The 27,415-nt window shown below is 52.4% G+C and overlaps 1 protein-coding gene across 3 annotated transcripts; it reads left to right on the top strand.

Annotated features, from left to right (window-relative positions):
- The first annotated feature begins 360 nt into the window (after positions 1-360).
- On the top strand, positions 361-27,298 carry TRAF2 (TNF receptor associated factor 2). 3 transcript variants are annotated; one of them, XM_056350815.1, is made up of 10 exons: positions 361-972; positions 3,345-3,565; positions 4,190-4,268; positions 4,632-4,730; positions 15,075-15,146; positions 17,368-17,442; positions 18,155-18,514; positions 19,463-19,640; positions 23,106-23,254; positions 24,021-27,298. In XM_056350815.1, exons 2-10 carry the CDS (start codon positions 3,378-3,380, stop codon positions 24,237-24,239), a joined length of 1,419 nt encoding a protein of 472 aa, XP_056206790.1. In that variant the 5' UTR covers positions 361-972; positions 3,345-3,377; the 3' UTR covers positions 24,240-27,298. The 3 variants fall into 3 exon arrangements, with proteins under 3 accessions (XP_056206790.1, XP_056206792.1, XP_056206793.1); XM_056350817.1 differs by lacking the exon at positions 361-972 and adding an exon at positions 2,362-2,402; XM_056350818.1 differs by lacking the exon at positions 361-972 and adding an exon at positions 2,628-2,754.
- Positions 27,299-27,415: the final 117 nt, after the last annotated feature.

Genomic DNA, 27,415 nt, shown 5'->3' with positions numbered 1-27,415 from the left:
TCTCATTAGCGGGGAGAGACGCGACGCAGCGGGCGGGACTTCTGGGTCCTCAAGGGAATTCGGCCTAACAGCAATCCGGGCGCGACGTAGTCGCTCGTAATAGGCACGGAAACCTAGCAGTCAGACTGCTCGCTGTCGGATTGGCTGGTGTGCACGCCAGGCTGGAGGCGGGCGGGTGCCCGCTTGTGCATTCTGAGAGGCTGCTCTCTCTGCCAATAACTCGATGCCCAGAGGGGATTGGCTTATGCCACGACGCTGTCAGTATAGCTGGCCAATAGCCGCGGCCGGCTGAGCAGAGCTGGGCATGCGCAGTGGTGGTCGTTCACGGTGGGCAGGGCCGCAGTGGCCGCCTCCGTCCGCCCGGCCGAGCTCGGCCGCTGCGCCAGCGTCGGTTCAGGGCCGCCCCCGGGAGCTGCGTGCCCGCTCGGGCGGCAGCCGGCGAGGGGAGGGCGGCGCGGGCCCTTCCCGCCTTCCCCCAGCCTCAGCGCAGGGCCCGGGGGTTCCCGCTCCCCTCGTGTGCGTGGCGGCTGTGGCAGGCCCTTCCCGCCGGCTTGCAGCTGCCGCGGCCCGTTGGCCGGCAAAGCCTCCGGTTTGTGTTCAGTTTCGCAGGAAACCTGCGTAAAGCCGTGGGTGGGAGGCAGGCCCTGCCGCCGGAAGGCAGCAGCGTGCCACCGGCAGGGACGTTCGGCAGTAAGGGCAGGAAAGCCCGGACCTCCCGCTCCCTTATTTCTGAAATACGGGGACGGGAGTGAAACCCTGGGCCGTGTTTCCGTAGGGCCTCCCCGCAGCAAAATGCGGGAGGGGCGGCTGCTCTGCGGGCTGCCGGCGGGCTGGGCATCGCTTGGCACCCGGGTGCCGTGAGAGCGTGGGGCTTCCCCTGCGGAGGTGGGCCTGTGACCCTGACACCGCCCGTGCTCCGCCCGCCGCTGTGGGAGGCGGCAGCTTGGGGACTGGAGGTGGAACGTTGAGGAGGTGCGTGACTATGTGTTACTGTCGTGTTACAGGGCGCTCCGGCAGCCGGGGTGCTGCCACGGTGGGTTTGGTGGGAGCAAGGCCCGTGGGTGACACTCGGGTGGGATGGTGCTGGAGCAGGGCCCGTGGGTCCCATCCTACGGGTGGCACGGGGGCAGGACGGTGCTAAAGCAGGGCCCGTGGGCCCATACCATGGGTGGCACTGGGGCGGGACAGTGCTGGAGCAGGGCCTGTGGGTCCTGTCCCACGGGTGGCGCTGGGGTGGAACAGTGCTGGAGCAGGGCCCGTGGCTCCTGTCCCGCGGGTGGGACGGTGCTGCGGGTTTCCTGTGGCTTTGGGAACGGCATGTCCTGCCCCAGTGCTGCTGCTAGGGTCACGGTCCGTTCAGGAAACTGAACGGTTTTTCTTTGCTCGGTTCCCCCAGCCAGCCAGGAACCGGGCGGCGTAGAGGTTTCACTCTCATTCTCCCGGACAAGTGAGGCAGTGCCGGGAAAAGGGACATTGCCGGGGAGCGAGCGAGGCGGTGCTGGCCTGATACACACGTGGGGGATCCCCTCCGGTCCCCGCGGATCCCCGGAGCCACCTGCCCTGGCCTTGCAGGGAGCTCCTTGCCTCGGGGGGGCCCGGTGCCCCCCGAGCTTGCAGCTTTCCCGCTCTGCGCTGCCCTCGCCCCGGGGCTGCCCCGGCTGCCTTACCGGGGTTGTCCCCGGCCTGGTCACCGCCGGTGCTCCCCGGGGAGGGTTTCCCCGGCGCTGGGTGAATTCCCCAGGCGGTGGGAGCGAGACTGCCTGGACCCCGCAGCTCCTGTGGTGTGAGCCCACGTGGGCCGGGGACCCCGAGCAAAACGCCCTGCTGCAGTACCCCCGCACCGGGCCGGTTCCCCTGTGAAAAGCCCCGGGCGGTGACCTCACCGCTGCGTGGCAGGGGGCTGCCCTTTCCCCCGCGGCAGTTGCCTTTTTCTTTGATTAAACTGAAGCCCTGCCCGGTCCCTCCGGGCAGACGGTGACCATGGCACAGGTAAGCGACCTAGAATGGCCCAAAGCGCTTTAAAGAATCCGTCTGGGGCCAGGGGCTGCTCACCCGGGCCGGCCCGGGTCGGTAACGGGGAGCCTTGGCGGGAGGGCGGCTGCCCCCGCGGGGTGGGGGTCGGGGTGCCCTAGGCCGGGCACCGCTGTCCCTCGGGGACCCCCGCCGGGAGGTGTGAGGCTGGGTGAAGGGGTTCCGGGGGCGGCAGCGGCCTGCGGCCGGGACGTGGAGGTGGCCGGGGACGGGGGTGACGCGAGGGAAGTGGGGTGGAGGGGTGCCGGAGGGGGGCGATGTGGGCGTGGCCGGAGCGGGCGGTGACGGCGGGAGGGGCGGGGCGTGCTACACGTGTCCGGTGGGCGGGGCCTGGCCGCGCTTCCGGTGCGGGGCGCGGAGGGAGGCGGCCGGTGAGTGCGGCGCTGTCCCGGGCCGGGCGGATGGGGAGCGGCGGGGCGGGCAGCCGCGGGCCCGTCCCGGGCTTCGCTCCGCCTTGAGCCTGGCCCGGCCGGGCCGCTCCTCCCCAGGGGGCGGCGGGCCCCGTTCCCCGCGGAGCACGGCTCCCCCCAGGGTGGCGGTGCTGTAGGGAGGCTCCGCCACCGCCTGCCAGCCCGGCAGTTACTCCCGGTGAGGGCGGGGGCTGTAACCGGGGCCGGCGGCGGCGGAGTCCCCGCTAGCGGGGCTGGCAGAGCCCTGCGGGAGCCTGTGCGGCTGCAGGCCCGGGCAGTGCCCGGTGTCCCTCGTGGTCCCCGGGACGTGCCGGTGCGTGCAGCAGCAGCTTGGCGAGCGGCAGGCAGTCTTGATGCAACTAAAAAAAGGGCATTTAAAGGCTGGGCGAACCCCCCCTGGGCCCACGCAGGGGCCACCCGCGACCTAAAACACGAGGAGGGGGCGCGGGGGGCGAGGATGCAGCCACAGGACACGCAGGTGGGCGAGGAGGCATCTGCACATCATCCCCTCTGGTCCAAACAAACACATTTTATTCTTTTTCTCCTTTCTGACTCCCTTGTGCCTCTCCAGCCCTTCTTTCCCAGCCCCCCCGGGTGAGACCCTGCTGGGCTTTAGGATGGTTTTTTACCTTGTTTTGGGCCAGAAGCTGTGATTTCTGGGGGTGGGCTGCATTTCGATAAGTTTGGGTGTCTCTTTGTTCTGGATTTAGTTCTAAAATTAGCGGTAAAGTTTCCTTCCCTATTTTTAACAAGGTGAAAGCAAGTTCATGGTTTACATCAGCCCATTTACCTGTGTTGCTGGGTTTTGGGTGCTGGTGTAATATGCTGTGAGTAATGCAGTTTGTGTGGAAAAATTACCCCCATCCAGTTATAATCAAACAGGAAAAATATGTTTATTTTCAGGCTCTGGAGATACAGCCAGTTTTTTTCGTTCACATGGCAGCAGCAAACTCTACTCCACCTGGCTCTTTGGATCTAAACCAGCCTGGGTTTGCAAAGGAGATCCTTGGAACTAAACTGGAGGTCAAATACCTCTGCTCCGATTGCAAGAATATATTGAGGAGGCCGTTTCAAGCTCAGTGTGGACATCGCTACTGTTCCTATTGTCTGAAGAAAATTATAAGGTACCTTTTGTGATTTCAGTCCAAAGACAGAATACTTGAAAAGGTGTTTTCAAGTGAAAAAGGAGAGAAAAGTCTCATTTTCAGGGTCTTCTCAGCAAAGGAGCTGTGTTTTATCGTTGAGATTCAGCATCAGGCCTTCTTTAAGAGCATGTGTAATCTCTGACTTGCTTTTATTGTTCTGAGGGTTGCCTCAGTGTTCCCTTTTCCAGAATCTCCCAGATTGCTTTTGCCGTTCAGGTGGCAATCCGGGTGGATCACCCAACTCCTTCAGTCTTCACCACAGCTACTGAAGGAACTTGCTCCTAAAAGTCATCATATGGACGTCATGCCAAAATATGAGAAATCTAGGCACAAGCTGGCTTCCAGAAAAGTTTCCTTGTGTTTTGTCTCACTCTTGCCTTTAACTGAGGGAAGCTAAATAGAGCTGTTAATCAGGAGAAGAAAAGAAAATTAGCATCAGAAATGGGCATTAAAAATACACATGATCAAAGGCTCAGTGTGGTGTTTTAAAATTAAGAAAATGCTTTCATTTCAGTTACTGAAATGTTAGTTACCAGGAATCACTTTATTGTTAAATCATAGATCGGTCTCTTTGTTTGTTTGATTTATTTTTCTGTCTGATAGTGCTGGACCTCAAAAGTGTGCCAGCTGTATTCAGGAAGGAATATACGAAGAAGGAATTTCTATTCTAGAAACAAGCTCGGTAAGTAAACAATGCATTTTAAAAAATAAAGAAGCTCACAGATGTCATTAGTACCACTTGCAGGTTTTGTTTTAAAACAGATTCTGAGAATCCCTTATTCCTAGGAAATATTTTCATCAGTAGTGAGAATTATGATTAATGTGGTGGACTCCCTGGCTTCTAAAATCCAGGTCATGTTGATATAGTGGTGCCCTACTTAAATGCTGTAATAATGATTTGTTTGCAGTTAGCTCACCTCTGAGGATGTGTGTAGCAACTGGCCTGGGAGAAGTCTTAAGAAAGTCTTAAGGAAGAATTAAGAGACCCAACCAAAACTGCAACCTCTCAGTAATTTTTGTGGTTTGCTTGTTTTTTCCATTTTAGGCTTTCCCGGACAACGCGGCTCGTCGGGAGGTGGAAAGTCTGCCTGCTGTCTGTATTAACAGTGGCTGTACTTGGAAGGGGACTATTAAAGAATACGAGGTAAAGATCAAAGCAAGGCTTTCAAGCTGGAGTCCTTTTTCTTCTCTCTCTGGTGGTTTTCCATGTCCACCGATGGTGGTAGGAGCTGCCAATTCCCTGGACTTTAATGTAAGCTGGAGATTTCCTGGCTGAGCTAGGTTTGTGTGTCCTGCTGAGGGCACAGGCTGAACTGAAACAATTTCAGATTTGCTTTTGATTGCAGGCACTAAGCACATCCCTTGCATGGTGGGAACCACCCACTCTGTGTCTCCAGCTCCTTTCTGCTGTAAAAGACAAGCAAACTGTCAAGAAATTGTGCTGTGCCATAAAATTGTTGTGAAGTTCTCTGCATTACGTGAATCTAAAACCTACTTCAGAGCCCTGAGCTTGGGGAAAGTGGCCTGGCCACCATCTTGTTTCCAGCCAACTGCCCCGACAGCTACCAGGGTGGTAGGACTGGGTGTTGATCCCTGGCTGGCTACCCATGGCTCCGAGCTGTCCTGGGCCATGATACTGCTGGATGGGATGGTTTTTCCACCCCTGCTCTTCTCAAAGAGCCCACCAGCTCTTTAATCCAGGCCTTCATTGTGGCTGTGGGTGTTTGGTCCTTAGCGTGTATACAGCTAACGTGCTTCATAAAAGTGTGTTCTATCCGAGGGTGGCAGTGGACCCCGTGCTTTGCTGTGCTTTCCAACAAGTCAACTCTGTTGTGGCAATTTGCAGTGTTAAAATGCACTGACAGTTAGTAGGGAGTTTATGTTCAACGGTGAAGCTTTGGTGCTCCTGAAGGACAATATTGTCATCCTTCTTGAAATGGAAGAGCCACTGTGTGGGGGGCCTGAGATAAGAGGAATAAGTTTTATTTCCCTCTAACACTTGCCCTAGGTAAAGGTTGTAGCCCTGTGGTTCATGGAGATTTGGTAGTGATTGAGATGTGTGTCAGAAAAGGTTTAACCTGGGTCTGTCTAGGCTAACGTTTGGATTATCTTTGCAATGCCACTGCAAGGTGGCAAGAAGGAACAGCTGTGGATCATGCCTGAGTTTTCTGCCTGGCTTGCTGAGCCTGTTAAGAGAGAGGCTTCCCATGCCATCCTGCTCTCTAGAACCTTTCATTTTTTCATGCTAAAAGTTCAGTCCAAAAGGTGAGGGGATGTAGGCTGTCCTGCTGTGAAACCCTCACTTACAGATCTGTAAGTGGCTTGTGGTGTGGATGTATGATCGAGTAAGTGTCAAGCTGAAAGCTTAACACTGATGCAGCACTAAAAGTTTGGGGGTTACATTTCAGGATATGGTGTGTTTTACTGAGGTTCTAGGTTCAAGCTGTGCTGTTGGTGCCTGCAAATTGTTCGACCTATGCTTTGATTTCTGGTGACCAGTGACTAGAAGTCCGATGCCCACTGCAGTGTTCAAATGGTAATTGTCGTGAGTTCATCTCCATTAGACTAAACCAGATTATAGTCAGTGGCTTCCAATGGTATTGATTGTGCTGTAACTGATGGGATCTGAACTTTTTCCCCTGGATTTAAATAAAAAAATCTTAGAGCTCTGGCAGAGCTAAGCACAAATCATCAGATGCTGAAGGTTCTTCCTGTGTGGTCTTACAAGTGTTTGAACACAGGCTTGAGTCCAGCCAGAACTTGCACTAGAAGTTCAAACGGGCAGTGAGCTGTCCTGGGATAAGTCTGCCTTCTTGCAAGGCTGCAGGTGTGTGTGATGCTCCAGGATGTTACACACAACTGTTTAAGAGCATCTGAGTGGATTAAGGCTGTGCCTCTTTTTTTATCTCCACCCAATCTTCAAAAGGTCCTGTTAGGTGTTTTGCTAAAACGGAGTGTGTTTTGTGGCAGAGCGGCTCTGGAGTGCTTGGCCTGCAGGTCTGCGGCGCTGATCCTGACTGTCATGGGTTTTGTTAGTCTTGGGGCAGTGTGTGCAATCACAGGGGAGCAGTGGGGATTTCGAGCAGTGCTAGCTGGCTCATCTCAGGACTGAGCTCACTTCTCATGCTACCGTGGGGGGCATTCAGTCTAACTGGGGGTAAGGTTATTTTGTGTCCTCTCGGGAAAGCCGATTCTTTCCAGGGAACTGGTGAGAGAAGGCAAGGTCTGGCTTGTGTTCTCTCTCCTCCCAGCTGCCTGCCAAAGAGCTATGGCATTCAACCAGGCTTGGCTGTAGTCATGCAATCGGAGCTTAGGAGATGTTATGTGTGGCTGAGCGATGAAAGGAGGCATCAACCAGCCATGTTAGCCCCGAGTCTGTCTCGGTACCGTGCACGTTATGCCCTGCTGTACAGGTAGACTTCTTAGTTTAGTGCCACAAAGTAGAGCTTGCCTCATTGGTATGGTTGCATCTGTAGCCAGCAATGTGTGTAACGTCCTGCAGCAGCTCAGCGCTCCCTCTATGGAAAGTCCCTTGCTGCGCTATTTCCGACAGGACATGGAAAGTCCCTAAGAGCGAATTCATTGTTTGCTGATTTAAAAATTATGTTGTTCGTACTGAGAGAGATTTACTCAGCTGCTATCTACTTACAAATCAAGAGATACTGTCACTTCTGGTTTGTTAATTTTACCAGGGCATGATCAAGGCAAAAAAATATTCTGCAGCTGAAAAGCTCTAGCTCTTCAACTTAAAAAATTAATAAAACTGATTTCAGTTTTGCTTTCTATTAGAAACTAAATTTCTAAAATTCAGGTCTCAAAGGGAGATACAAAACTGAAAGTGCAGTCTGCGTGGAGCATGTGAAATATTTAAGTGCTTAGCACATGTCTAGGTTTATAAATGCATTTTTCAGACTTTATAAATATTATAAATATTTAGTGGCATTTGGATAAAGGAATTTGTGGTGGGGCCGGAGGGTTTTTCCTTTTAATCAGTAACCTCTTTTCATGTATAGGTTTCCTGTTGAGTCTGCCTGAATGTGTGCGCAGAAAAGCAGGCTGGGGGCAGGAGTCTTTATATTCAGGTGGAAAGTCTGAGGAGGGTTGCAGAAACGAAAACAAATCCCTTAGAATAAAAGGAAAGACCAGGAAAACTTGCCTTGTGGTATCCAGGTAGAGGGAGTCTGGTCTCTCAGCTCTGGAGCGTTTCCTTACTTGCCTTGCAGTACCTCCAGTTCCCTGTGTCTGTCTTCTGTTTTATCAATGTATCTTCAGTTCTCTTATACTTTTTATTTAATGCTTTTCATACTGCCAGCTCCCTTTCTTTGTCTCCCTGCCCAGGACTGGGGTGGGATGAGGGGGCTGCAGAGCGGTGCTCACTTGGTCAGCCTTGGCATTCCATTTGTTAACCCAGACAGACATTTGAATTACGCCCTGTTCATCTTGGGAGATACAGAATTATTGGAGACACAAAAAAGTGGATTTGTCTGTTTTGGAAATAGAACTACATTTTAAACTTAATCCTGACAGTGGTATTTAAACTAAGTTTGATGGGGACGTTTCTAGGAAAACAGATGAGCTCAGCTAATGAGGATGGGTGGCTGTCATCTGTGGTGATAACCTGTCCTAATCCAAACTGTAGGGGCTGCATTTTCCTTGTAGTTCATTGTCACTTTTGACGACTTCATTTTAATTGAAGCCTGGAAGGCTGTGGAAGGTGCAAAACTCAGAACTTATGTGTTGCTACTGCAAAGCCTGTGGTGTCAGAGAGTATGTCTGCAGCCCCTTCTGGGCTACATTGCTTCTTGGGACTAGGAGGACAAGCTAACTGGGCAGTCCCTTCTTGCCCAGTGTTCCTGCTGGGAGATGCTGGAGAAGCCCTGCTACACCTCGTGTAGAGAAAACTGTCCCCTCTTCAAAAAAGTTGCTGAGTGCCCTGGGCCAGGGGGTCCTCCTGCTTCGTGTGGCTTCACTGTTTCATGCCCCCCCTTTCCAGCTGTATCCCAGGAGTGCCCGACAGGTTTTGGTGGTGATTTTCAGCTTAGGCTGAAAACTTAATCTTCAGGCTTTTTGTGCATAGCTTAGAACGGAGCTGCTGGTCTTTGAAGCTACTTCGCCTAGTTGCCTCCAAAGTGTACTTTGGAGTGTTTTATAGCAGCGTTGGCTGCATGGGATGCAGTGTTTTAAGCGCTGTGGCAAGCACACTTGGAGATGCCATGGCAGTGCGACCAGCCTTCCTTTTAAAATCCAGTCCAGCGTTTACTGTCTTTTTCTGGAGGTTTTGGCATCGAGTTATGGATTGGTGTTGAAGTGCAATTTGCAGCTCGCTCCAGCCTGATCCAGCAGTTTGTCCCAGGACCAGATTACTTTCTTATGCAACAATCTCTGCCTTGCATGTGCAGGTGACCAAAAGGACCTCACGCTTTGGAAAAAGTGATCTGATGCGCCTTTACTTTCTGGAGCTGAGGTCCACAAACAAAACCCAGCTTCCCTTGCAGTCCCTGAAGTATAGGTTGTGTAGCTGGCTGCCCAGACACGAGGCAGTTGTTTCCCAGACACGAGGCAGTTTCCCGTCCAAGCCCGTGGTGGGAGGTAAGCCACGGGGAGTGCCAGAGAGCATGTGTGGGAGGGGGTTGGAAAGCCCCAACTACAGAGGGTCTGCTTTTTGCTTCTGAAAACAGCTCAGCCTCCCTGTGGTGGCCCACCTAATTAACAGTCTCGGCATCTGCCCCTTGGAAAATGAAAAGCTGTAAGTCGTGAGCTTTGCAACTGAGGAGAGTGCTGTGTGTCCCTTCCAAGCTGTGATGAAACCCCTCTGTGCGAGCACAGCTTTAGGGGTTGTGGGGCAGCACTTCATGGCCAGGGAGATGTTCCTTGGGCTTCAGGTGTCTGGCAGGAGCCAAAGCCATGGTCACATGCAACTTCTGGAGTACTTCCAACTCTTCGAACAACCTAGAGAAAGCGGGTTTGAAATCAAACCACTCTCCACAGGCTCTCGATTTCTCCAGCATGTGAAAGATACTTATCCTAGTTGTAATATATCTCACTTACCCTTTTCTGGGTGCCAGTGGTGTTGTCAGCCTTGGCCATGCCCACCATCTGCAGCTCACAGAGCCTGGCCGACACCAACACCACCCTTTCTAATGTGAAGGTCAAGTGGACCATTAAGAGGTTTCATCCTAAGGCTGTCCTTTTGGATCTGAAGGATTAAGGTGAAGCTTTGCATGCTGGTGAAAGTACTGCTAGAAGGGAGGGAGCTCTCTCCAGGGGCATTGTCTTGGGACCTGGTCAGCATGGGCAGCGCTTTCAGTGTGCTTAGAGCATCTCCCACGGCTAACGACAGTGGTCTACTGTCAGAAATAACTATGGGAGGCAAATTAGATCATTGCTTCGAATGTGCTGGTGCCTGGCATTGTTAGCATGATGGTATGATTGGAGTCCGCTCCCTGGTGGCAGGTTGTTCTTGAGCAGTGACCTCATTAGATGCAAACAGTACATCTTGGGTATTTTTCACGCAACCATGACTGTAACTGTTAATTGTAGCCTGGAAGACCTGTGGAGTTACCTCTGATCACACATTCCCGGTTCCTTTGAACCTCTGTTATGTGTCAACCAGCTGTTTACAGAGACTTTGTATAATCCAGCACCATAATTTTTAATTTCCTTGGCAAGCAGATTTAGTCTTTTTGGTTTTTCAACACAGCTGGCCACATCTGAGATGGGAAGACAGTTGTGTGCGGGCTCCAGCTGGCAGTGGGGCCAGGTCAGGTTCAAACTCAGGCTTATCTAACGTGCTTTGGGGGTCCAACCCTGCTCCATTTTGGACTGGAGTCTCCCTAGGAAAGTAATTTCTCTGGGATGACGGAGGGATTTGGAAAAAGCATCCTGGAGTGTGCTACTACTTTGTGCTCATGTAGTTCAAAATAAACAGGGAGGGAAAGGCAGAGTCTGTTTTAGGAAATGGTAGAAAACCTGCTGCTTGCCTTCAGGTGCTTCTCGTACCCTCAACCTTCTTCAAAACCTGCTCTTGCTTTCACATCTGTCTTCAATGCATGAAATGCTGCTGTGATGTCTCTCTACCAGTAAACCTCAAATCAAATGTTTGTGTAATCAGCCCTAAAAGGGGATGAACAATACCATCAAATGCTGGTAGTAAAAGTTCCCGTACTGGCTCTGAAAAGGCATGAGCGAGGCCCCTGGGAATCCTACCATCTCTTCTGCCAATTTTTGTCCTCAACTCAGATGCCGTGACGTTGGACAGCATTGTAAAGGCTGGTGTGCCATGCCATTGCTGCCATGTGCACGTCCAACTAAAGCCACGAGCAGTTACTTAATCTTTGTTTTTGACACGTTCTTTGGGGTTTAATTATTTGTGATGCCAAGTGAACTTGTTTGGATTTCTGTCATCAGCGTGTCCCAGTGAAGGGAGCAGTTTGTGTCTGGCAGCAGCTGATGTGACAATCTCGGAAAGCTTCCGTTCCTGGTTGGCACTGTGAGTTACAGACTGGCCTCCTGCTTTCCAGCCTCGTCTTGCTGGGCTCCATGCAGTAGTGCAAGGACCATGTGCGTGGTCGCCATGTGCCAGAACCATGCGTGTGGTAGCCCAGCCCACCCATGTTGGGAAAGGTTTGAGCAGGCCTGGCTTAAAACCAGCCTCAGGACTCCCCTGACGAGGAGGAGACACAGCACAGAAGGGCATGTTGACTTCAGAGGAGCAGGACATCCCAAAGTGCCTGCGTTGTGGGCACATTCCCATCTTGGAGGCTCCGGAGCCACTGGGGACCTGGCAGAGGTGCATGAAGCAACTCATGCTTCTTGGCACAAGGGATTCAGGCTCCCTCAAAACCTAGGCAGGCATCTCTTTTGGATGGATGTCTGGACACCCATTTTCAGTGTTTTCTCTACAATTCTGTGGGCCTACCCTTGCAGCTGGGCTAAGATGCCAAAGGAGCCGCGTGCCCGACATGGCAGTGCTGGGGCTGGAGATTGCCAAAGCCCTTCCACACTCCGGCGTGCCCTGTGCCGCTTCAGCTGGCTTTCCTCTGCTCTCCTGTTAGCTCACCTTCCTTTTTGTTGCTCCCTTCCTGCTGCCAAGCCCTTCAGCTTTGTCTGTGCTTACGGCTGCTGTTGCCGCACCTGGAGGGGGCTAACTTTCAATGACGACCCTGCAGGAGGCTGTTTGCAGAAGAGCTGTGGTGTGCAGCTCGCACCGAGCCTGCTGTGCTGCGCCTGGTCTCTCTGCCAGCCCTGCCCTTTGCGATCACCTTCCTGCCGGGCTCTGGCAGAGGCATCTCGCAGCAGCTGGTCCGAAGGTTGCTTTTCTCAGCTGCCTGCCTTCCCTCTTCACTGGAGGGGGGGGGCGGTGTGTCACGCTGATGGATTGTCCAGCGCAGTTGCAAGACCTTCATAAAAACAGACTTGATGTTGATAGGGCAGGTTATGAGCAGGGCAGCTGGGCAGCAGGTGCACCTCCTGCTCTGCCTTCGTGAGATGGGGGTAATAATTTTCAGCAGTGGCCTCTTCTCCCATAGTTCAAGTTTAGCAAAGCCTTGAGAGGCGAAACGGTGATCGGATTAAACTGCAGTTTTCCCTTTTGCCTTATGCTGGCACAGCAGAGCAGGTCATCCTGGCATTCCGTAGGGAACAATCATTTTGTCTTCCAGGGATCAGCAGCTGTTATTAAAATCTGATTTTTCCCCTCTCTGTTCCCGCGCTGTTCTGCACGGCTGCACTGAAATGTGCTGCCCTCGCTGTCGCAGGAGCTGCTGTGCCGGGAGCTGCGCGTTCCTGCTGGCTGGGGATGATCCCAGGAGTGCCCCAGGAGAAACCTCCACTGAAAATCCTGCAAATCACTCTTCTACTTTTCCCAGTATCAAGATAGGAGAGTTATGGTGTGCACACAGGCAGCTCTGTTAGCCAGCAGACCCCCAGGCAAGAGGGCTTTACATCTCTGTTGCAGCCCGTTGGTGGTAGATGCTGGAGGGCTGGGTGGCCACAGTGGGTAAGCCGTGAGCGTCTGCACCCCAGGCAAGTGCTCGTGCGCTGCCCTGGTCCTTCCGAAGGCGGTGGAGGTGTCTGGGTTTCTAGTCTGTCAGGTGGCTTCCCAGGGAATTGCCTGTTCTGATGGCGGCATGTGATGTACAGGCTGCCACTGGGTTTTCTCGCTGTTTATTTTTAGGGAGTGGAATTGATGTGCAGATCAATCTGCAGTTTTGGTTTTAATTGAGTGGGAAGAGCAAAGTGTTGCTGTGCAGGCTGTTAGCTCTGCCTGGTTTGATTTTCCTGCTCTTGGATGCTGCCGGCTGGTGTGTGCCTCAGTTTGCAGCTGGTGGGGGAGAAGTCAGCGCTGAGGGTAACTGGAGAGTAGCCCTGAAGATAAGAGCCAGACTGTGGTCTTTCAGCTCTGCTTTAATGTTTTTGTTGCTGTCCACTGTCTCTGACCCCCATCTGACTTATGTCCATGACAGGTTCATTCTGGGAGGGTGACTCTGCTCTCCCCGAGCCCCGTTCACAGTGATGGCTTCCCAAATCCGCCTGAAATGTTCGCAGCAAAGGCCTGGATGTCAGAGGTGCTTGTCCCTGCTGCAGAAGCTCACAGATGTGGGTTTGGGAAAGATGTAAACAGGAGGATTGCCCCATTCCTGGGGGAGTGGAGTGTGGCAGATCAGACCTGAATGCCAGCCTCTTCGGCTCCAGGGTGGGGTGGATTTCTTCCAGCAGCGATACTATCCATCTCTGTTTAAACACCCGTGTAGGGGGGGAAGGAACAGGGGATTCCAGAAGAGCCCAGAACTGTTCATACAGAAACATTGTTCATACAGAAACATTTGTCTAGAGGCTTGGATCTGTGCTGGTTAAAGCTAATGCTTCTGGGTGTCTTTAACATTCACATACCGACTAGTTGCACTTCAGCTTAGCTGTGTAGAGCTGGTTTCCCTTCTCGTGCTGCAAGTTGGGCTCGCTTTGCAGGGCTGCCTGTGTCTTGGATGTTGTATTGCAGTGCAGCATGGAGCCAGGATGAAAGATAAGTGCTGGGAGGCGGGGAGTGCGGAGGGGGTGGTAGTTTCATGCCTAGCACGTTGGCACAAGAGAACATAAGTTTTAAATACTCCTTTTTAAAATAAGTTGTCTCTACAGTGAAGTTTCCTTCCTACAGCCAGACTGTCTGTTCTCATGCCAGCATTTTGTGGGTCGTGAGGAAGATGCTATCTGGTGTTTCTAGAACATGAGAGCAGTAGGTGGGTAGAAGAAAGGGTTCAGCCCCTCTGAGCAAGTGGGATGAAGGCAGGCAGTCTGCCTCCTCCACCTGCTCCACAGGCAGAGGTGTGTTTGTGCAGGCAGCACTGCCCAGCTGAGCTGCACAACCTGGCTGGTCCGGTCACCTTTCCAGGGGCAGTGCAGCGAGGGTGTGAGTCTAGTTACTCATTTAAAGTATAAAAAGGAGAGAGTAACTAAGAAGCCAAAGCTGAGCCGCTAATGGGTTTCACTTTCCAGTTTCTGATGTGGTAACAGTGTTTAAGTTTGTGCATGTTCCCCCATCCCCCCAAGACAGTAACTTCTTTTAATAAAGAATAAATGTGACCAAGTTTTCAAAGCATCTGGTTTCAGATGACTGATTTATAAATGCTTCTGTGTTGTTTTTTTTTGTTGTTTGTTTGTTTTTTCCTGTTACTACCATGGCAGGATACTTCAGTGCACTTATCTTTTAATCTGAATTTTGAGCTGCATATTCATGGCATTTGCAGTGCCTTGTTTCAGCTGGTTGTTGTGTAAAGAGAAAGTTTAAGCAGTGTGGAAATGACACGGAAAGCAGAGGCACTGCTAGCATTCTAGCTTTCCCAATTTAGCTGGTATCACTGGCCCTGGTATCTGCTGAGGAGAGAGTATCATATTGCCCTTACAGTTTGTTCAGCTCCTCTGGCCGCCAAACAAGCTGCGTGTGCTCTTGCTGCAGGGGTAGGGGCTTGTGTGCATATATTAAATAGAACAGTTTTGAAATATTTTTCTTTCTGGTTGAAAAATGGGTTTCTGATTCAAATGTGAAGATACTACTGGACAGCTCAGCCCAGCGTGTGATGAGTAGGCTGTGGGTTCATACTTCAGCTGACTGATAACCATTACTGTGGAAAAATTAAACAAATTATCTTGCTGAGGTAGTGGCTGGCTTCACTCAGCCTGCCTGAATGTGTGTTTTCCTGGCAGAGCTGTAAATGGAGCTTCCTGTTGAGTTACCTTGTCCGTCAATAATTTGGTATTTTTAAAGGTATTATAGCAGCTTTTAAATTGAGGCTGAGACTACACAGGCACCCAAAATTCTGGTAGACTGGAGATTGCACCAGTGAGTCAGCATGCAGAGTTACCAGCACGACCAAGATTTGAGCGTAGCTCTTCTGTGCTAAAGTATAAAACTACCCCTGTTGAATTTACTTACATAACCTCATTGGAGCTTTTGTTTAGAGGACCAAATATTCTCCTGTTGATTCTTTTACAGGCTCATGACGAAGTCTGCCCCGAATTTCCACTAACTTGCGAAGGCTGTGGGAGGAAGATCCCAAGGGAGAAGGTATCCATCCAGCTGTCGGTGACCGTGTGCTGTGGTGGTGTTTGGCATCCTGCTGGGCTGACACAGTGTCGTGGTTTAACCCCAGCTGGCAACTCAGCCCCACGCAGCTGCTCACTCATTCCCCCCACACTGGGATGGGGGAGAGAATCAGAAGGGTTAGAGTGAGAAAACTCATGGTTTGAGAAAAAGACAGTTTAATAGGTAAACAAAAGCTGTGCACACAAGCAAAGGAAAACGAGGAATTAATTTACTACTGTCCATGGGCAGTCTGGTGTTCAGCTGTCCCCAGGACAGCAGGGCTCCATCATGCGTAATGGTGACTTGGGGAAAACAAATGCCGTCACTCTGAACATCCCCCCCCCTTCCTCCTCCTTCCCCCAGCTTTATATTCTGTATGGAATATCCCTTTGGCTGGTTCAGATCAGCTGTCCTGGCTGTGTCCCCTCCCAGTTTCTTGTGCCCCTCCAGCCCTCTCGCTGGCAGGGCCTGGGGAACTGAAAAGTCCTTGACTTAGTATAAGCGTTAATTAACAACAACTGAAAACATCAGTATATTACCAGCTCACACCAAATCCAAAACACAGCACTGCACCCACTGCTAACAAGAAAATTAACTCGGCTGGAAGCAGGGAGGAAAACCAAGACCATTAGAAAGTGGAGCGGGGAAGACAAGTGGCATCCATTAGTAGAGCTGTGACCTTTCCATAAGCCTCAAACTACTGGTCGGGTGTGAGTGAACGTGACTCATCAGCACTTGTAGTTTTGTGTTAGTGCTGCCAACGCCACCTCGCTTTGAGCGCTGTGTTTGCCGTGCTTGTGTGCAGGGCCTCCATGGGAAAAGCATGCTCATGGGTTGAAAGGGTACTGGAAGGGGAGCCCTTCTCCAGTTAAATGAATTTATTTCTAATTAATCATGTAATGGAATCTATGTCTATGGGGTCTCTATGCTGCTGGCTCCTGGATCAAGGCTCAAAAGTCTGAAAATCAAAGTTGTGGGAAACATTTTCAAAAAGCGCATTCATCTGAAACCAGCCTGCCTGCTATGGGCACATACTTTTAGTAGGACTGCACAAGGTCCTTGTAGCAGGGCAGGGGGACAGAAGCATCAAAAAGATGAGCAGAGAGTTCTTCTAAACAAGCAGTGTAATGAAGGACTTTGTGCTGGGGTCTTGGGATACAGATCTGCTTGTCTGCAGGCTGAAGCAGAGGCTGGGTTTGTACAATTGCCATAAGTGATCTACCCTTTGTTTAAATACCAACTCCCTCTTTTATCTCTCTCAACTTTTTGTTGATTAGCTGCAGCCCTTGTAGCTCTGAGTAACCTGACTCATTAAGCAAGCCAGATGGATCTAGAAGCTTTTAAAAAAAGTGGTTTAAGAACAGTTTTCATCGACATCTGTTGTAGCAGATGTAGGTGTTCAATGTGGGATATGGTCGTTGTTCAGAACAGACCACTGATATCTGATGATGAGAGGTATATCAAACCCAAGCTGATAACGTGCCAGGGCTTGTTAGCATTAATCATGCACTGTGTGGGAACCCAAACGAAGGCGGCTGGGGGTTTAGTGGCACTTCTCTATAGAAATATCCACTGTAGTGGCCTCAGTTCCTCACGGCAGCCGCCAGACGAGAGGTGGTGGAGGTGTGGCGTCCTTCAGCTCCCAGTGAGGGGTGGCTGGGCCCAGCAGAGCATCTTCCCTTGCACAGGTGGGCCTGCAGTAGTTGCTGTAAAGGCTCAGGCAGGACCACCGGGAAGCTTTTTGTTCCCAAATTTATAATGCTTAGCTGGAAGTAAAAATACCAAGCTGTGGCATGTCCCGACCAGGGGAAGCAGCATCCCTGGAATTAAGTGGCTGGCTGTTTCACAGGGTTGTTCCTTTGCCTCCCCTTCCGCTGCCCTCAGTGTAGCTTCTTGTGCAGCATCCATGATGTGTACCTGTGCTGGCTGCTTTTTCTTTCTTACATACGCAGGTGAGAAGTGAGACCTCGTAGCCATCGAAAGAAAGAGAAATAAAACTTCCTTCCAGGTGTCAGTGCTATATTTATATTGCACCTACCTAATGGTAGGCAGGGTCCAGGTTTAACCGTGCCCTTTGGCAGCTGGGGATCAGCGGTGCCTTGGGTGTTCTTGAGATAGTCTTCAGTTTCATAGACATCAGTGAGATGGAAAGGGAGCTACCCAGGGACGTGTAAGATCTAACGTTGCCTGCCTTCCTTTCCAGTTTCGGGACCATGTGAAGTCTTGTGGGAGATCAAAAGTGCCTTGCAGATTTGAGGTTGTCGGATGTGCTGAGGTGGTAAGGGCTCGTCTGTTGATGTTTCTCGTGGGACTTGTGCTCAGTTCCAGTGTTGGAGTTAACCTGCAAACTGCTGTCACCCAAACTGTTATAGATGTTTGTGTTGGGATATTTGACCAAAGTGGTGCTTCAAACCCTTTGCAAATGGAGCTTTAACATCATCTGCTGTCCAGAGTTTGGGTATCCAGAGAATGAACTTAATGTGGAAGGAAACCTTCTCCGTCTTGAGGAACATGCTGAGTGCTTTGAGGAGCTGGTGGTTATGCTGCCTTCAGCTGTAAGCACAGAACCGGGGCCAGGCCAGATTTCTCCACATGACTTAAGTTTTCCCAGCTCCTACTGGTGATGTTCGTGTAAATTTCCTCCTTGGGAGGATTGTGAGAGGTTTTGTCCTTTGGTGCTATTAAATACGTCTGACGGAGCCTTTCTGGGAAGTAACGGAGGAAGACAGAGTACAACGCTGTGTGCAGCTGGGGAAGTGTTAAGCATCTTTCATTGTATGTGATTTGCAGCATTTCTAAAACAAAACAAAAACCACTGCCACCACCCCCAAAATGTGTTGTGTTTTGTTTTTTTTAACTATCTTTCTTTTGGTTTTTCCCCTTTATAATTTAAAGCCAACATTGTGACCTCAAGAGGAGAAATTTGTTCTGTGGATGGTGACAGCGTAGATTGAGCTTGCTGAATGGGGGATGTATTTCTCTTCCTGCAGGTGGAAAATGCAAAGCTACTAGAACACGAAAGCAAGTGTTTGGCTGAGCATCTCTACATGCTACTGAGTTTTGTGCTGAGCCTCAAGGCTGGATCTGGAGACCTAAAGCCCCTTCCTGCTCTTTCCTCATCACAAAACAGCTCCCCACTACTGGCAGCAAACTCTCTGTGCTCAGAGTCGGAGCTCTCCAGGTCCCTGGAGCTCTTGGGAAGATGTGAGGCCCTTGAGAGGAAAACAGTGACCTTTGAGAACATTGTCTGTGTGCTCAATCGGGAGGTGGAAAGAGTGTCTCTAACAGCCGAAGCCTACAGTCGGCAACATCGCCTAGACCAGGAGAAAATTGAAACACTGAGTAACAAGGTGCGTAGCCACTGACTTGGGCTTTCTAGCGCTCTGAGCAGACTTTTTTTTTTTTTTTTTTTTCAGTTTCCTTTCCATGTTATTAGCTTCACCACCTAGCCCTGAAACTCCACAAATCTGAAGGCAGCACTAAAATATTGTTTGTGCCTGTGCCCAACCCTCAAAGCTTCCTGGAAAAGATGGGAATTAAACTGACATGCATTAAGCGTTCGGATCTCTGCTAGTAATCATTACGCAGACACAGAGATGTTGTTCCCTGGTCAAGTTTTCCAACAAGAGACACAGCACCCAGCATTGCACTGGACCCCTCTGAATCTGTGGGGCTGCTCACCTTCCAGACCTTTCAAAAGGAGCATAAGCACTGATGCTGTGCTGCAGCGTTGTGCCAGGCAGGGTCCGGAGGTGTGAAGAAGCTGCCCCCACCAGTATGCTCCAGCGTGGTCTCCGCAGAGTGCTGCCAGTGTGTCGTGGCAGCTGGGAGCTGTGCCGTTTGCAGCGGGTACCTGTGTGCCAAAACTGGCGTGACCCCATGTTAGCTGGCAGCGATTAAGGCTCTGGTTGGTGGGGTGTAGGTTCTGTTTCTCACTTAGTTTTGTCACAATGCTGAGATTGTTTGGGGTTTTTTTTGTCCCCCCATCCTCACTTCTTGTGCTGCTAGTGTAATGGAGCTGCTCACTGGGAGGATTTTTCCATTCACTGTGGGAAAGTTTCCAGCTCAAGCACTGAGTTGTATTGATGTATCTTCTCCAGAATGACAAGGTTCAAAGGGAAGCTTCAATGAATTGGCTTACGATGCTAAATTTCTCCCTGCCATGATCCCCTGTCAATTCTGAAGAAGTCTCTCACTAAAGGGTCGTCCGGGAGGGGATGCTGGTGTCTGCTGGCTTTCTTGGGTCTCACACCAGTACGTGTTTCTAACCAGGCTGCACCGTGTATCCCACTGAGCAGGTCCGGCAGCTGGAAAGGAGCATTGGGCTCAAAGATCTGGCCATGGCTGAGATGGAGGAAAAGATCCGCAACATGGAAGCTTCCACCTACGATGGTGTTTTCATCTGGAAGATAACAGAATTTGCCAGGAAGCGTCAGGAGGCGATAACAGGCCGCTCTCCTGCGATCTTCTCTCCAGGTTATTGCCTGCAAAATTGCAAAAGCCTTTTACATCTCAGTTGGGTGTGGGATTTGTAGCGGTGTCCTTAGGGGAGATGCTGGCCATTCAGATGTACCTCTGTTCTGCCCCCCTTTCTCTGCGGAGCCTGAACCACTTTGGGGTTTTTTTAGCATTGGGCTAAATGAAACTGATGGTGAAAGGGGTGGGTTTATGATTGCAGAAGACCTTTTTTTAATTTCTCATGATGGAGGATGCAGCCCTCTTAGCTTTGGAATACCCCTGCATAACCCTTCAGTTATATACTCAAGAGACCATAAAACCAGCAATGAAGGGGTTAAGGAAGGGAGTAAACGTATATTAGAGCCCCAGAAATACATTTTAGTGCCTAAAGCATGACAGTGCAAGAGACGTCGCCTAAATAAAGCCCGAAACCATGGCTAGGGAAGTGCTTGAATATCTGTTAGAGGAAGGGGCTCTCCTCGCAGAACTGCCCCAGCCCAGCACTGTTCCTCCTGTTCTTAAAAAAGAAAAACTTGGATAGTGAGCAGTAGGTTGTGATCTGGCTTGTTTGCTTACAAATGCGCTTCCCAGGCTTGCAGCTGTAAGGTGAAAACATCTCTTCACGCAATTTCATTGCTCGGTGGGGAGCTTGCCTTGCAACCAAATGGTTGAGGAGGGGAGTCTGTGTTTGCCTGAGCAGGAATCGCTTAGATCTAAGTGTGCTGCAAAGCTTTTTCAAGATGCCCAGAGCTGGATGCAAACATCAAGCATGTACCTTGCACCTGCTTCCTGGTGCTGAGAAAAAGCAGACTGTGGCTGGGCCATGAGATGAAAGCAATTGAATTTTTAAAACTACTTTAAATTCCATTTTCTGGATGAAGGCCATTCAGAGTCCTTTTCTCTTGAATATACATAACTGAAAGAAAAAAGGTTCCCCTTCTTGAGAGAAACTAAACTGCTACTGAAACTGCACGTGCAATTAGCATTTCCTTTTAAAAGTCAGCAGGAGCCGTGGAAAACCCCTGCTCTTTATCCGCTTCGGAAAGGGCAGCACTTCCTTCCCTTTCCCAAAGCCAATGAGTCTGCTTCAAATCTACTTTGGTTGAATTAGAGGGCCTTGATTCTTGCATCCTGTCCATCTGCACTGTGCTGGAGGGCTGCTTGGCCTGAACATCTCCAGAGGCTGTGGTTTGGGGGCAGATGCTGGACGGATGCAGCCGTGGGCATCCCGGCTGGCTGTGCCCAGCTCAGGGGTTCCTCGGGTCCCTCCATGAGCTGATGCCACCTGAGGGTCCTCACAGAGGGGCGAGATGTGTGTATCAGAGTCAGCCCAAGGGAGGGAAAGGGATGGAACCTCTCCAAATGCAAGAGGCGTCGTCTGTGCAGATATTTGTTGGCTGTTCTCTGAATGCAGTTCCTCCCAGAACTGCAGCTTGTGGTTGCTGGTGCCTCCTCCTCCTCCTCCTCCATGCTCTGTGCTGGCTGGTCTCCATCCCACACCTGGCAGCAAAGGCAGGGCTCAGGGCTTTTATAAACTGTTTCATCAAAGGAAAAACTCCTTTGTGGGCCACCAGACTGTTCTGTGTTGCTGGTTGGTCTCTGTAATCTGCTAATGAAAATCTCCTATGTGGCTGGATGGATTGGAATATGAGGGTTGCTTCTGCCTAACACCAGGACTGCTTCTGGAAAAGGCAGGACTTTTTTTTTTTTTGTTTTTTTTCTTCCCTTCCTTCCTTTTTTTCTTTATCTTTCAAGTACAAAGTGCAAGGTCTTGTTTTCTACGGTCGTCGACTGTGTCGTTTAGACAGAGATCCTTATTCCTGGTGCTGCTTTAGCTGAGAAAGTTGGGCTGAGAAACAAATATTTCTCGTGGAGCTGCATGGTTTTTATCTTGGAAAGTGAAGCAAATAGACTGGTGCTGTTCAGTCTGGGAAGGAGACAGCTGAGAGGAGAGGTCTAGGTTGTGAATGGGATGAAAAAGGGAAATGAGTATAATTGTTTGTTTTGCATTTAAATATAAAGGCAAGGAAATACCAAATGAAATCACTCTTAAATGAGAAGGAAGTAGAGTTACCACTTGCTTGCGTTGTGAGGACACAAGGATTGCGACAGGATATTGCAAAGGGCAAGATCATAAGAGTTCAAAAAGGCAAATCCGCACAGGGAAGGTTTGTTGGGGCATGAACTGGGACAGTCCGAAGCGAAGCTCCTGCTGGGAAGCCATCTGCTGCTGGCTGTCAGATGCTGGGGGGGCAGCTTGCTGGGCTCTTGCTTTGCTTTTGATCTGCTTTGCCTTTGCTCGGGCCAGTGGGAAGCAGGATGCCCGGTTCACTGCTTTGAGCTGGTGGTGCGGTGTGTAAGGTGTTTAGCACTGGCTGCCTGGTTCCTTTTCCTGGGTACTCCTACCACTCTGGGGCCATCCTTCCTCCAGTTCCCTGCCTGGTTTTACATTCACAGGGTTACAGGAGTGCTGAGAATCCTCAGGTGGGCAGGGAGGATATGCTGCTTAGACTAGCAAAGCGTGACATCTGCCCGGAAAGCCTTTGGGTGAAGCAGGTGGAGGGGAAGGACTAGAGGAAATGAGTTGGGGAGAGCCAGGAGAGAAGCAGTGACCAAGCCCTGATGTCCTCAGCCTGTGGAAGTGCACAGTATCTCTGCTATTGCTGGGTGGCCTGTTCCTAAAAGTGCACTGAGTTCTGCAGTAAAATGCTGTCTCTGATATCCTGCCCTGTGCCCTGAGGCTGCTGAGCCTCACCAGACCTGAGGCACGTAGGGCTGTGCCGCTGTGAGAGGGTGGTTTGCAGCAGGTCCCTTTCCACGATGTATTTCTGTGGCCCCGCGTGGGTCTGGTGTCACAACATGGGCATTCCCGGAATTGCTGGAGGAGAAAGCCTGAGATCCCGGAGCCTGTGCCCACACCGTGGAGTGGCTGGGTTCCTAACAGGAGGCCGAAGCTCACTTGCTTAAACCTCTGCCCCCATCAGAGGCAGCCACTTTACAAAGGGGGTGCAGCGAGTACTAAGGGTGGTCTACCCCCAGTCAGGGTTTTTCTGGGGTGGTTTTGTTCTTGCTCGTCAGCATCATTGCCATGAACTGCCGCTCCTTTAGCAGTCCTGTGCGGTCTGCAGGAGGACGCAGTGGGAATCGCAGAGCTCCGGCTTTGGGCTCCGCCTGCGGTGGCGGCTGGGGAGAGCCCGAGGGGCTGGAGGTGCCCTGCCCCGTGCCACAGCGCTCTGCGGCTCGGCTAGACCAGGGGCTTGTGACTGCCTGACCTTGGGCTGTCTCCAGGCCAGTCCAAGATGGCATCTGACTGTACCTGGTAGCTTTCCAGACCACCTCCACGGTGCAGGTATTTTAAGACCCAGACCTGGCTTCTTCCAGAATCCAAACTTTCTAAGAGTCTTCAGAGTTCAAAGGAACCTGCTGGTGCCAGGCTTTGCTGGGTTTGATACTCACTGTGTCTGTTTTACAACTCTGTGACAGCTTTCTACACAAGCAAGTACGGCTACAAGATGTGTCTGCGCGTTTACCTGAACGGGGATGGCACCGGGCGTGGGACCCATCTGTCCTTGTTCTTTGTGGTGATGAAAGGGCCCAACGATGCGCTTCTGCGGTGGCCCTTCAACCAGAAGGTAGGTTTGGGACAAAGCCCGCTCTGCCCAGCAACCTGCCTCTCTAGTTTTGCACCCACTTGAGCTTCTAGACACCGTTGGTCTGGGCTACTTAGCAAGCAGAAGGAAGGACTTGGATATGTCGTCAGCGCTGGGGATTCCCCAGTCGTGTTGAAAGCACCGAGTGTGCTGCAGGGCAGGGGCGTGAAATGGCAGAGGGTGCAAGCGGGGAGCAGCAGCGTGTTGGGAAGGCGAGCAAAGCCTCTGCATGAATGGTGAGGGAAGGGGGTTGTGGCCTCGGTACCTGGGGTGCAGCTGATGCTCGCTCGGCATCAGAAGCTCAGATTGCCGTTCCTAGACATTGCAGGTTTGCAGGATGCTTCGAGGCTGAGCGGGCGAAGCACTGATGCAGAGGGGCTGCCTTCTTGTGCAGGAGGACCTTGCTACTCTGTGCCGTAGTGAAATACCTGCATGGGGTATTGGCGTTGGAGCAAGTGCCACACCGGCCACTTGCAGGTTTTCAGTGTCAGCCTGACAGCCCTGCGCTGCCACACAGAAGTTTCCAGTGACAGGGCAGGATGTGGGAAGGTTTCTGCAGAATGTCACCAAGGTGATGTTGTCTGCTGACCCTGCTTACAGGCATTTCTCAGATTTGTAGGCGTGTGGCATGGCTACGGCTGCATTGGCACTTGCGTGTTTCGTGGGCTTCAGATGAGCAGGGCACCAGGCCGGGTTTCCATGTGCTTCTTATTCAGCCGCTCTCCTGTATTTTCACACTTCCCCACAGGTAACCCTGATGCTCCTGGATCAGAACAACCGGGAGCACATTATCGATGCCTTCCGACCTGACGTGACATCCTCCTCCTTCCAGCGACCCATCACGGAAATGAACATTGCCAGCGGCTGCCCGCTGTTCTGCCCCGTCTCTGTGATGGAAGCCAAGAACTCCTACGTGCGTGATGACGCCATCTTTATTAAAGCCATCGTTGATCTCACGGGCCTCTAACCCTCCTCACCTCCAGGAGCAGTGAACGCAGAGCCAGCCCCGAGTGGGGCACCCCCCTCTTGTGCTGCACTTCAGGCAGGTCTCGGAGCGAGGAGGGGGCAGAAAGGGGAAAGGGAAAAGCCCTTCCCAAAAAGGGACCTTCACTCCGAGTGGAAACGAGGTGTCTGACGGGAACCCTCTTCCCTGGTGTCAGAGAGACCTTCCCTGAGCAGAGGTTTGGGTGGATGATCCCAGTCTGCAGGGTACAAGAAGATCTCCTGCAGGAACTTGGGTGTCTGAACTGCTGCTGTCTGGGCTCCCAGTGGAAACCAGTGCAGCTCTTGCTCTACTTGGCTTAGTGCACATCCACAGTGCTTTGTAGTAAAACAAGGGTTTGGCCTGCTGGAGCACCACCTTGTGTGGATGTTTGGCTCAGTCATCTAGGATTTTCTTCAGAGATCTCCATATTCCTGGAAGTTTTGTGTGCTGCTGGCTGGTCTGTGCCTTGGTGGACAGGAAGGGTGTGTGGCGGACTTGGTGCAAGCCAGGCGAGAATGGTGCTAACTGGTTTGCTGCTGTTTTGATTCTGTCAGTGTCTTCAGTGAGGGGCGCTGAGCTGAGCTGCGTGGCAGGTGGGGGAGCAGTACCTCAAGTCTGGCTCTCGCTGTGTGTTTGATGGGTGCTGGGAGTGCAGGATGGGGCAGGCAGTGCCTGTAAGGGAGTGTGGGACAGCACCGGGGATGCCCGTAGCGAAAGAGAAGCGAATCTCCCCTGGAGACTGCCCGTCCTGTCCCAGGAGAGGAGGGTGACACGGGGCTCCGTGCAGCACAGCAGCCTCCCACACCCTGCGAACCCCAGGTGGATTTTTAGCCAGGCCCTCCCATGCTTGCAGCTGAGCAGCTGTGGGCAGGGTGGTGGCAGCTGGAAGCTGACTTTACTCACACACAGGTGCTCTGAGCTGGCTTTTGTCCCTGTCACAGGGCAGCTGGCACACCAACCTTCCTGGGGTCCTGTACAGCTGCAGCTCCACTGCTGCCATCCCTCCCCACAGGCACTCACGGCTGCGGCACTGATGGATGTGGCACATCTTGTCTGCCCAGGTAGTGGGCAGCTGCTGGCCAGCTCCTGCTGTCACCTACCCGCAGCAGCTTTCTGCTGTCCTCCCCTCAGCTCTGGGGCATGCTCTCTGCTCCTCACTGAGCCTGCAGCCACCGGGGTAGGACCTGAAGTGGGTGGAGAAGTCCCCAAGTGAAGCTTGCCGTCTCCTTTCTGTCCCGGGGTTCCTGGCACCTTTCCCTTCAGACAGCAAGTGTTTGGCACCCAGGAGAAGGTCGTTGTGGAAGAGAAGCCATGGCCACGTCCCTGAGCTGGGGCTGGCTGGTCCCTCTGGGGCTGTTTTGTTGGGGCTGTGAGTAGCTCCGGCTGGGCAGTTAGCCAGGCTGGGCTCTGCAGGCTGTGCTGCCTTCTCTGCCTGTGCTTCCCACCCCTGTGTCAGCATCTGAACGTGCCCCAGGCCGCTGTGTTGGTCACCAGAGCCAGCTGCTGACCTCGCCTTCAATGATAGTGCAGGACCCCTCCCATGCTCCTCCTCTGGGCAGGAGGGCTGGCCACCACTTGCTCGTGGGCACAGGAGATGTGAGGCTGTGGTAGGGGAAAGCCCAAAGCCTGATGGATGCAGAGCCCGTCCTCGTGGTCCGCTTCCACCTCTGCTCTGGCATGGCTGCACGGTGGGGCTGTCGGGGAGATGGCCTGGGCCACCCTGCCAGGTCTGGCTGTCCTCTGCTCCTGGGGTGGTTTGGAGCATCCCTGGTGCCTTGCCTGGCATCCTTCTCCATCCTGGTGCGCAGCTGAGCGGGACCCTGACCCAGGCTACACCTGTACCCCAGGGCTGTGTGTGGGCTGGGGGCGCTCCCTGTGGATGGGTGCTGGAGGAACCTCCAGGTCCCCGTTGGAAGTCTCCCTGTGGATCTTGCCATACCGGTTGTGTGGGAAGGGCAGGGCAGGCTGTGGCATGGGTCAGCGCAGCAGCACAGTGGGCTGTGAAACCTCCTGGCACGGCTGCTGTGACTGAAAAGGTGAGGGCTGTGGTACAGGCAGGGCTGGGCAGCTGCCTGCACCCTGCCCTGCTGCCACTGTCCCCTCAGCTCTTCCCAGAGGTGGGAGAGGGGTGCCAGGACCCTTCCTTTGTGCAAACCCCCTTCCAGCCTGGCCCGAGGGATGGATCAAGCCTCGTCTTGCCCCTCTCACCCCACTCTCACCCTGTTGCCTTAGGAAGGAAAAAGAAAAAGCCCAGCAAAGCCTGAGAGCTGTGCTCCCACCCACAGCAGCTCAGCAGGGAAAGGCCTAGAAGGGGGAGGAAAATCAGCTCTGCTCATTTGGGGGCTGGGATTAATGTATTATTTGGGGGGGGCAGGGAAGCTTGGTCTGAGCTGTGTGAATGTCTTTGCTCTTGGGGTGCTGGACACCAGTGCCTGCAGCAGGTGACTGGCCATGTAGTGCCGGGGATACCTGTGGGGATGTTGGCTCAGCTTGACGGGGGTGGGGGGGGAAGGGTCTGGCCTGCTGTCAGGGGGTGGGTGCTGGTCCTCCTGCCCCAGCAGGTGCCTGCAAGCTCAGTGGGAGGGTCTGTGCTGTGAGCAGAGAGCAGGCTGACCACTTCCAGCTTGTGGATGGACACAGGGGCGTTGGAGAGGGGTCCAGCACGGCAGGTTGAGCCCCCCCTGACAGAAGCTTTTACTTACCGCAGCGTTGCCCTTCCCTCACCATGTGGGTGAAGAGATGCAGGGCTGGTGCTGACAACAATCCTTTTTTCATTTGTTTAGCAGCTCTGGAGCTTGCAGTGGTAACTGTAGTATTTGTCCCTTGCTGCAGGCAGGGGTATGGTACCTTCCTGGGCACAGCTCTGCCAGCCTGGCTGGCACAGGGACAGACACGGCACAAGCCACTGCTGGATTGCTGTGTTTTTTCCTTTCTTTCCACAGCTATCAGAGAACACCCATCTCAGCCTGGCACTGTGAAGTAAGTTTTCCTTGAGGATGTAGTACAGTCAAAACCACTAATAAAAACCTGTTTGAAGAGCATTGTTGTATAATCCTTGGGACACCAGGGCTGCAGCACTGCACGGGGCAGAAGAGGAGCAGTTGCAGGATCACCTTGGGGCAGGGGGTTATTTCTGTGCTGGGAGCTTTCCCCAGCTG

This window comes from Falco biarmicus, chromosome 9 (assembly GCF_023638135.1).
Source record: "Falco biarmicus isolate bFalBia1 chromosome 9, bFalBia1.pri, whole genome shotgun sequence".
NCBI lineage: Eukaryota > Metazoa > Chordata > Aves > Falconiformes > Falconidae > Falco > Falco biarmicus.
The sequence above is the reverse complement of the archived record's forward strand: the minus strand, read 5'-3'. Positions and strand labels throughout refer to the sequence as shown.